At 40.1% G+C, this 10,145-nt stretch overlaps 1 protein-coding gene across 2 annotated transcripts in view; it reads right to left on the bottom strand.

Moving 5' to 3' along the window:
* Positions 1–500: 500 nt before the first annotated feature.
* Positions 501–10,145, bottom strand: part of adar (adenosine deaminase RNA specific) — a 33,774-nt gene continuing 24,129 nt past the window's right edge. For both annotated transcript variants that reach the window (XM_062029633.1, XM_062029634.1), the window contains exons 13-16: positions 9,701–9,883; positions 6,978–7,090; positions 4,573–4,700; positions 501–2,129 (exon numbers count right to left, since the gene is read on the bottom strand). In XM_062029633.1, the coding sequence (XP_061885617.1) occupies positions 1,817–2,129; positions 4,573–4,700; positions 6,978–7,090; positions 9,701–9,883 (737 nt within the window). In that variant the 3' untranslated portion in view covers positions 501–1,816. The remainder of the gene's footprint in view (positions 2,130–4,572; positions 4,701–6,977; positions 7,091–9,700; positions 9,884–10,145) is intronic.

Genomic DNA, 10,145 nt, shown 5'->3' with positions numbered 1-10,145 from the left:
AACCTGGAATTCTGGGAATTTTTGGAATTGGTCAAGGGAAAGCCCGCGATACCCGAATAGGCTGAACAGTTTGAAGTTGGAGTGGTTTGAATCGGGTGAAAAATGTGGAAGGTAGAGCGCGCCAAAATCTGGAGAATAATAATAATAGACTAATTTTGGTGCAGAAAACCATGCTTTGGAGCATTCACACAATAATGGATATAAAAAGTACATATACACCTACAATAAAAATGTGAGTACAACTTGAATGCATCGTGATTTCACAAGGTCTTTGCATGTTTTCTGACCCCATTTTTAAGCTGGTCATGTTTCTGCTGGGAAGCGATGACGCTCAAGGATAGAGAAACTTTGACACAATAAATATGTGCAACCCCTGAAGGTAGCAAAGACCCCACCCGACCATCCGTTATTATTCTGCCCAGCACCCCCACCCCCCGGGCTCCCTTCGGGGCGCAGAAGCAGATGATGCATGAATTCTGTATGACCGATGAGAGTAAACATTTCACTGGAACATACCTCATTTATTCTTTTTGAACCTCCAATTTTGTAAAAAAAAACAAAAAACAATGAACATTTCACTACAGTTCTATACAATAACCCACACACACACACACACAAAGGGTGTCTAACATATTGCTAACAGAGGCATCCAGAGATCTTTTCAAATAAAACCGCAGCCCTCTTTAAAACAAAAAGTATATGTCGATTTGGGGGAGAGAAAAAAATGTCACACTTGCATGAATCAGCAGGTTGCAACCTTTAAAAAGGATGCAAGCGTACAATAAAAAAACCAAAACATGTTTATGGGTGTGATTCACTTTGTTGAGCCGTAACTTAAAAATCAATTCATAATAAATGAAATAAATGTAGGCCGGATTTTTGAGAGCTTTTTGGAGGCTTCAAGTGGCCGCGTGGGAGCTGAAAGCCATAAAAACAAGCACAAATAAAAGAAAATAAAAAGTTGGTTGTCTACAAGTGCCGACACAATAAGGTTATTAATTCTTCTAGATGGAATTGTGGAATATTTGGACTACTTTTCATGAGACTGGTTCCCACTCAAACTTGTGCATTTGCATGAACTGCTTGTATCACTTGCATATAGCATCGTCATCATCAAAAAAAGAAAAAAAAGAAAAAAAAGAACAACAACCGTGGAATGACCATATAAGGGCGCGGCGACCTCGTCGACTTCTTTTGTGCGGCCCGGAGGCCATGACATCATCTTTCTTGTATGTATGTTTATATAAAAGCGAAACAAAAGCGGTGCAAGGACCTACGCTGTGCTAATGGTAACCACGGCAACCACGTGTGTATGATGGATGCTTGTACGTTTGCACGTAGCTGGTTTATAATCAGAAAAGAGGTGTTAGACATAGACGCGGGTTTTCCTCACGACATGTATAAAATAAAGCTTGGTAGCAGAAACACCGCCCCAATGGCGGGTCACGTGACAGCAAGTCACGTGACCCGCCTTTGGCCCCGGTTATTCTCCTCCGTCTCAGGAGCACTGCCCCAAATGGCAGGTCACATGATACTTAATCATATTAATATTTCATCATGTGATCTGACATTGTGAGCGGGAGGAGAAAAAGCGGGTGTCTGTACAAGCGAACGCAAGCCGACTCTTGCTATTTTCAAGCCCTCTCGTCTTCCTCCTCCGTCCGCTCCCATCACTCTCTTCTTAGCCTTTAACCACATAAGATGACACGCTGGCGGCCAAGTGTTATTTGATTGTCCTTTTTTCTCGATTTTCTTTGACGTCCACCTCCCATCCTTTTCAAGCCGCCTCGCGCCCATGTTTCCTACCGCCTTCGCGCTACGCCTCCACCTGGTTGTATTCCATGGCTCCACCGTTCCTGCTGACCGGGCCGCCGCTGCCGCCGCCGCTCGTCCACTCCGCCGCCTCGAAGCTTTTTTCCTCCATGGGTTTGCCGATCCACGCTCCGTAGCCGTGGTCGCTGAGCGCTCGGAAGAACTGCTGCTTGGCCAGCTGGAAGGAGGTGGCCGCCAGCTTGGCCTGGGAGTATGATACCATGGAGAAGAGGTCCATACGGTTGCACCGCTGGCAAAGCGTGCGGAACATGCAGAACAGGGTGGACTTGGACACGCGGGACACGGCCAGCTTGTTCCTGCAGGGAGGACATTTGGAGCTCAGTTTGAGTTTATTTGGAACATGCATGCATACAACATGACACATCACAATTTCCAGTTTCCCTATTCAACATGTTCGAAAAGGAGTAGGAAGGAGCAGAGCTTATTTAATCCCACCCCTTTTCCTTTACGTAGCAGTTGCTAAAACTTTTGTTCACTTCCTGTTGTCAATTTATTCACAATATACTCCATAAGTAATAATAAAAATAAATAATTGGTGAAGTAAGTTATATTTCATATGGTGAGATGAGTAAAATTATCTTGAAAATGAACGGATGGATTAAATAAATTCAGAATTTTTATCATGGTTCTTCTTCTTTGCACTTTGTAAACACTTTAAGTTTCAAGACTTTCTTGAAGTGGATCATATTAGTACATTGTTTGATTTCTTTGCTTAATCCATTCCATAATTTAATTCCACACACTGATATACTGAAGGTCTTAACTCTTTACCATGAATTGATTAACATGGACCCCGACAAGTTGAAAAACGTATTGGGGTGTTACCATTTAGTGGTCAATTGTACGGAATATGTACTGTACTGTGCAATCTACTAAAAAAAGTCTCAATCAATCAATCAAGTGTTGTACGTACGTACAAATGTTTTAAATTACATTTTTCTCTAAGATGATATTTCTCCTCTTTTGTTGAGAAAATTGTTGTATATTCTTGGGTAGCAGATTATAGTTTGCTTTGTGTATAATTTTAGCTGTTTGCAAATTCACTATGTCGTGGAATTTCAGTATTTTTGATTCAATGAATAAAGGGTTTGTATGTTCTCTACATCCAACATTATGTATTATTCTAACTGATCTTTTTTGTAACACTGTTAATGAATGAAGTGTACTTTTGTAGTTATTTCCTGTCAGTTGAGGCTTGAATTTTTCCTCAACTTGTGCCTGTGGTGTTTTCAGCAATACTGTCTATAAGAACCTCTAAGGTCAAACAATACATTACCGGTACATATAAAGTCAACTTGTTTTCCCACTCTACTGGTACTTTAAGTTAGCTGCTGTATAATAAAACTATAGTAAAGTAAAACTGCTAATAGTTTGATTACAAGTGATATCTATCAAGTTCACTTTTAATGTATCTCTTTCTAACTCTGAAAGTGCCACATCTCCGCCAGTAATCTTATAGTTCTTGAATAATTGCTTCTCAAAAATGCCTGTTGTAAATTCCCTAGTATTACTGTTTTAGTGCAGAAACTATTACGTTGAATGTTTTTGCATCAGGCACCTGACTGAGCAGCTAATGGGCTCTCAGGGTTCTTTTTAGAGTCATAGTGTGCCGTTTCCAGCCAGACGTTATTCACAGTGGTCTTTGTTGTGCTAATATACTCTATAACTCATATAATTGTGTTCAAAATACTCGAAAAAGGAGAAGATATTTTACTGGCTCGATCCTATATGAAATTGAATACATCTCTTTCGGGAATTTTAGACATTCCAGACAGACTATATAAGACTTGTTAAGGCCTTAAAAATCCAAAGTTGTATATAAACGTTATAATGACCCATGGGGATCCTGCATTTATTATAATAATAAAAAAGCTGTTATGAATAGGGCTGGGTTTTATGACCAATTTCTCAAATCAATTCACAAGGTTCTAAATGGATCAATCGCGATTCGATTTGCTCTACAGTTAAATATTGAAAATGTCTCAAGTTTGTTACAAAATACAAATTTTCTCTGTAGTTTTCGTCATTATAACAAAATAAACAGTTCAAACTTCCCTAAGACTCAGAAGTGCAATTTTTAAATAAAGGACTTGCAAGGGACAGTGTAATTGTTTTTGCAACATTCCATCACTGTAAATCGTACCAAGGTATTGATTCTTCAAGTGCAAAATAATAACAGTAAATGATATGTAAGCTATTTTTTGTGAGTCTTATTTTGTGGGCAGTCAGACATGATGTATTGCACAGCAATTGTATTGTCAAGGTGTGTGCACTTGGATTTTCTGGCGCACTTGACACTGTGTGGGAGATGAATATGTAAACAAAAGTACCTGCCGTAATTTCTTCTGCGGTGATCTTAGAAGACCTTTAGTTACAAATATAATCAATAAAAATAACAGATTCTGTCAGATGTTTATGGTGCATGATCATACCTCAGTATGGTAGTACATACATTTTTGCCAAAAACAGTTCAAATGGCTTCCCTTACTGTTTGTATCTTCATGGTCCACGGAAAATTAGATAATGTAATGTTTGTAAGTCCCTCACTTTCTTTTGTTTTGTCCTGGAGTGCTTGATGTTTGCATCTAATGTTAGCATAGCCACACTCCATGCACGAGACTACCGGGAGAAGTGTGGCTAGAGAGTGAAAATAATCAATATGGCAAAAAATTAAAAGATAATTGATCATATAGATTATAGTTATGATCAACAGTAGCAGCATTTCAGTGTGTGACATACCCGTCTAGTTTCCCTTTAGTCCCATCCAGAACCTCCACACATGTCTGGTCCGGAAGGCTCCAGTTCACACTAGACTCCTTAGTTTTTCCTGTGTGGCGAGTGGAGTCGTACACGCTGACTCGGCCCACCTATGGTGGGGTTAAAAAAAAAAAAAAAAGGGGGAGAGAAGGTTGTTGGATTAGATTATCCTGTGCACGGTCAGTTAACATGTCCGTGGAAAAAATTAGGACTGGGCGATACAACTGAAAATTGTATCACAATATAAGTGTTTCATATCCGTCAATATCGATAATTGTTGATATTTTTTATGACCTGTCGAAAATAAGGACCAGGAGAAAAAGGTATTAAATGTAAACATTTTTACTTCAAATGTAACCTTCCTCTGATTATAATCCCCTAAACTATCAACGCAGAAACAAAATAAAATGTCAACACAAGCATGGAAAACACTCAATGTAAACAAAATTGTAAAATCACATTAAATACTTGATAACCTCTTAAAATGATGGTGCAAAAATAGGGAATACATAAGAGATGCTTAATAAAGTGTAAAAAAACAGTGCAAAGCAGGGCTGCACGATTAATCTAAATCGAATCGACATTGAGGTTTAGTGCAGTAACCGCAAGAGGCTGAAGTTATTTATTTGAGTGACAGACATGTTCGCCAATCAGAATTGTTGAGCCTCACGTTTGTTCGTCTCGCTTCAAACAGGAAGGAAGAAGGACGTCTTATGAAATTACCTGAACTGAGTGACCCCTCTTTTCAGTCGTTAACAATCTTTTGTCTCGGCGGAAACTAGAGCGGGGCGCCGACAACACACTCACAGTACAGGGGAAAATAATTATTAGAAAGCCTAATGTCCTGTTGTGGGAATATTTCTGCAGATTTAGTGCCAGAAAGTTAGGGGTATGGTCTAAAGGATGCGGGCAGCTAAGGTGGTGTGGTATTGCCGGTCTTGGGTGGGGACAAGCGCCTTGCATTATTTACAGATCACATTGGTCTGACCACGGTCTGTTTGAAAAAATCCAAAAATACTGCCATACTGTTGAGGTGACTTATTCTGTTTTATTCACAATTTATTCGCTCTCTACAGCACTTATTTTTACTTTCTCTTCTCACTCTACGCCAGTGCTTCTCAAATATGTTCTGTTATGCCCCCACAGGAAGAAGAAAATATTTTGCGCCCCCCCCCCACTCTCCACCGTGACTATATATATATATATATATAGTACCGTATTTTTCGGACTATAAGTCGCAGTTTTTTTTCATAGTTTGGCCGGGGGTACGACTTATACTCAGGAGCAACTTATGTGTGAAATTATAAACACATTACCGTAAAATATCAAATAATATTATTTAGCTCATTCACGTAAGAGACTAGACGTGTAAGATTTCATGGAATTTAGCGATTAGGAGTGACAGATTGTTTGGTAAACGTATAGCATGTTCTATATGTTATAGTTATTTGAATGACTCTTACCATAATATGTTACGTTAACATACCAGGCACGTTCTCAGTTGGTTATTTATGCCTCATATAACGTACACTTACCGTATTCAGCCTGTTGTTCACTATTCTTTATTTATTTTAAATTGCCTTTAAAATGTCTATTCTTGGTGTTGGGTTTTATCAAATAAATTTCCCCAAAAAATACGACTTATACTCCAGTGCGACTTATATGTTTTTTTCCTTCTTTATTATGCATTTTCGGAGTGACTTATACTCCGTAAAATACGGTATCATTTGTCTATAAAATTGTTATGACTATACTGTACCTCTGCATACCATTGTAAGATGATTAACATTAAAGGAAAAACACCAGTCTTTCCTCGTCTCCCACTGTAGTTACAGTGAAGCCAAGTACTACATACGCTTCATCATATTCTGGTATGGCAAAAAAAAGCATGTTCCCCGAGGTTTCCTGGCATCGCACCACGCCCCTACAGGGGGGCCCCACTATTTGAGAAGGACTGCTCTATGCAAAGAATCAATTGCGAAACAACAAGATGGCGCAACCATACGTGATAGTTGATACTGTTACCTAAATGGCTGTCAGCGTGTCACTTCCACTGATCAGTGATCACTTCCTCTGTTGCTTACCAGAGAGCGAGTGCCTTTGTTCATGCAACCAAACCTACGCCGCAATTTCCGGTTTCTTCCAGCAAATGATCGAACGTTTTATCGATATCGGTTACGTATCTATCACAATATCTACTGATATGGTTTTATCGCCCAGCCGTAGCTGAGATTTCACCTCATAGTAAAAAGGGAGTAACCTGCATTTTTGGTGGTCACCGATCAATAAGCTTGTTTCAGTGAAACAGAAAGAAAAAGAAAAAAAAGGGGGCCGCTGGGCTTCAATCAACAAAAGAACCACAAAGTGATTTATGACACTGCTCTTACTTCAGGGTGGTTTAGCTGGAAGGGAGAGGGAAGACTTTGGTTGAACGCCTGGCCATCTCTCGCCAGCCTGCAGCACACCGCTCGAGTCAGGTGACCGTGGCTGTACAGATAACCTGATGGATCACAGCCCAAAAGAAAGGTTACAATATGAGAAACATTCTCACTGGGATACTGAATCTGAACAATGCCGGACTTGGACACCATTTGTCTTCCTTCCAATTGGCTCGCACTCACACTGCTTACAGCATTCAGGCTTCTGCCCAAATACACTATGTGTGCTATCACTATTTTACAACACAGAATCCCTGTAATCTTCATGAACCTGTGGTCTATTTGGATTTATAATGCAGCCTCTTCTATGACAGGAAGTGTGCCGTGGTTGAGCACCAGAGCACTCAACGCACCGCAAGGACAGCCTAGTTGGAGTGTACATGACAGAACATTATGAACAGTGCAACACGCTTATATAGACAACACAATGTCGACCAACTCATTAAGTCCTGGTCCATCGTTGACGTCTGCTAGCCGGTCCAAGTTAACAAATGAGTTCTATCCATAAAAGCGCCTTATCCAATTATGTTATGGCAAACTCTTTGCTGCAGCTCTTTTATTGTATTGCATTAAATGTGTGCTTAATATTGTGGACCAGAGTTATAAGTGTTTTAAAACCTGCAAATTGTTTTATGTAAGTGGGGTGAAGGCAACAAGCAATTTACCAAGTAGAGATGTGACTTTGGGGAATGAATCAAGTCTTTTAAAGGGTTTTGATGACTATGACAACCGATTTGCAGTTAGGAGTCATTTGTTTGGGAGCTGTTTTTTATGCACATGCAGGTACAGCTTCAGCCATTGCCCACTTGACTGGCAACTGGACTAGAATAGTAGTCAATGGAAACATAGCATTTGGATTAACTTATTCAAGTATATAATTTTTTTATTCACTTTTATGGTTCATTTAATGTGAAGTAGTTCAAGCGTACACACATACAATTGTGCATTTATTCCAGTTATATCCATACTTTAATAACCATAAGTACAATTAATTCTTAGTTATTTGGTTTTTTTTCTCTCTATTGTCAAAACACTTGTCCTACAAAGTTTTTTAAGTGAGGGAAAATTCGAAATAGTGACATCACCCTCAAAGCATGGGGATATGGCACCGCCTTATTAAAGGCCTACTGAAACCCACTACTACCGACCACGCAGTCTGATAGTTTATATATCAATGATGAAATCTTAACATTGCAACACATACCAATACGGCCGGGTTAACTTATAAAGTGCAATTTTAAATTTCCCGCTAAACTTCCGGTTGAAAACGTCTATGTATGATGACGTATGCGCGTGACGTCAATCGTTGAAACGGAAGTATTCGGACACATTGTATCCAATACAAAAAGCTTGGTTTTCATTGCAAAATTCCACAGTATCCTAGACATCTGTGTTGGTGAATCTTTTGCAATTTGTTTAATGAACAATGAAGACTGCAAAGAAGAAAGCTTTAGGTGGGATCGGTGTATTAGCGGCTGGCTGCAGCAACACAACCAGGAGGACTTTGACTGGGATAGCAGACGCGCTATCCGACGCTAGCCGCCGACCGCATTGATGATCGGGTGAAGTCCTTCGTCGCTCCGTCGATCGCTGAAACGCAGGTGAGCACGGGTGTTGAGCAGATGAGGGCTGGCTGGCATAGGTGGATAGCTAATGTTTTTAGCATAGCTCTGTGAGGTCCCGTTGCTAAGTTAGCTTCGATGGCGTTGTTAGCAACAGCATTGTTAAGCTTCGCCAGGCTGGAAAGCATTAACCGTGTAGTTACATGTCCATGGTTTAATAGTATTGTTGATTTTCTGTCCATCCTTCCAGTAAGGGGTTTATTTCTTTTGTTTCTATCTGCAGTTAAGCCCGATGCTATCACGTTAGCTTTGTAGCTAAAGTGCTTCGCCGATGTATTGTCGTGGAGATAAAAGTCACTGTGAATGTCCATTTCGCGTTCGACTCTCATTTTCAAGAGGATATAGTATCCGAGGTGGTTTAAAATACAAATCTGTGATCCACAATAGAAAAAGGAGAGAGTGTGGAATCCAACGAGCCAGCTTGTACCCAAGTTACGGTCAGAGCGAAAAAAGATATGTCCTGCACTGCACTCTAGTCTCTCACGTTCCTCATCCACAAATCTTTCACCCTGGCTCAAATTAATGGGGTAATCGTCGCTTTCTCTGTCCGAATCGCTCTCGCTGCTGGTGTAAACAATGGGGAAATGTGAGGAGCCTTTCAACCTGTGACGTCACGCTACTTCCGGTACAGGCAAGGCTTTTTTATCAGCGACCAAAAGTTGCAAACTTTATCGTCGATGTTCTCTACTACATCCTTTCAGCAAAAATATGGCAATATCGCGAAATGATCAAGTATGACACATAGAATGGATCTGCTATCCCCGTTTAAATAAAAAAAATTCATTTCAGTAGGCCATTAAATGTCTACAATAAATTACAATTACAATAAAATACAACAAAATTGTAGCCAATTTTACAGATTACAGTAATCCCCAGCAACAGTTTAATAATTGTGTACATTTAAATTATTCTGATTCACATATTATCTTACAACTGCTACCATTGATTGTTTACTTGCTTAAAAGAACTATAAGAACAAGCCATTTTTTTTGAACGGCTCTATCACAGGAAGGGCTCGCTTCAAAGAGTCATAAATTTCCTCTCCATTACCAAGTGTGATGGACTTCAGGTAGATGGGATGCAGAAAGTGAGTGAGCAGCGCCCCCTGCAGGCCCAACACGTTCCAGCGCAGGATCTTATCGCTGCAGCTCATGGTGCGTAGTCTCTCCCCGTGCTGGATGCCATCCCAGGTGGGCACAATGGCGCTGGATTCCACTGGGATGGTGCCTTCGCCTGGTAACCACAACAAACACACACAAACAAACAGAGGATGACAGGAGGTTAGGGCGGGGCGATATGGCCTTTTATTAATATCTCGATATTTTTAGGCTATGTCACGATACATATCTCAATATTTTGCCTTAGCCTTGAATGAACACTTGATGCATACAATCACAGCAGTATGATGATTCTATGTGTCTACATTAAAACATTCTTGTTCATACTGCATTAATATATGCTCATTTTAAACTTTCATGCAAAGGGAAATCACAAC

Source organism: Entelurus aequoreus, linkage group LG20 (genome assembly GCF_033978785.1).
Source record: "Entelurus aequoreus isolate RoL-2023_Sb linkage group LG20, RoL_Eaeq_v1.1, whole genome shotgun sequence".
Classification (NCBI taxonomy): domain Eukaryota; kingdom Metazoa; phylum Chordata; class Actinopteri; order Syngnathiformes; family Syngnathidae; genus Entelurus; species Entelurus aequoreus.
The sequence above is the reverse complement of the archived record's forward strand: the minus strand, read 5'-3'. Positions and strand labels throughout refer to the sequence as shown.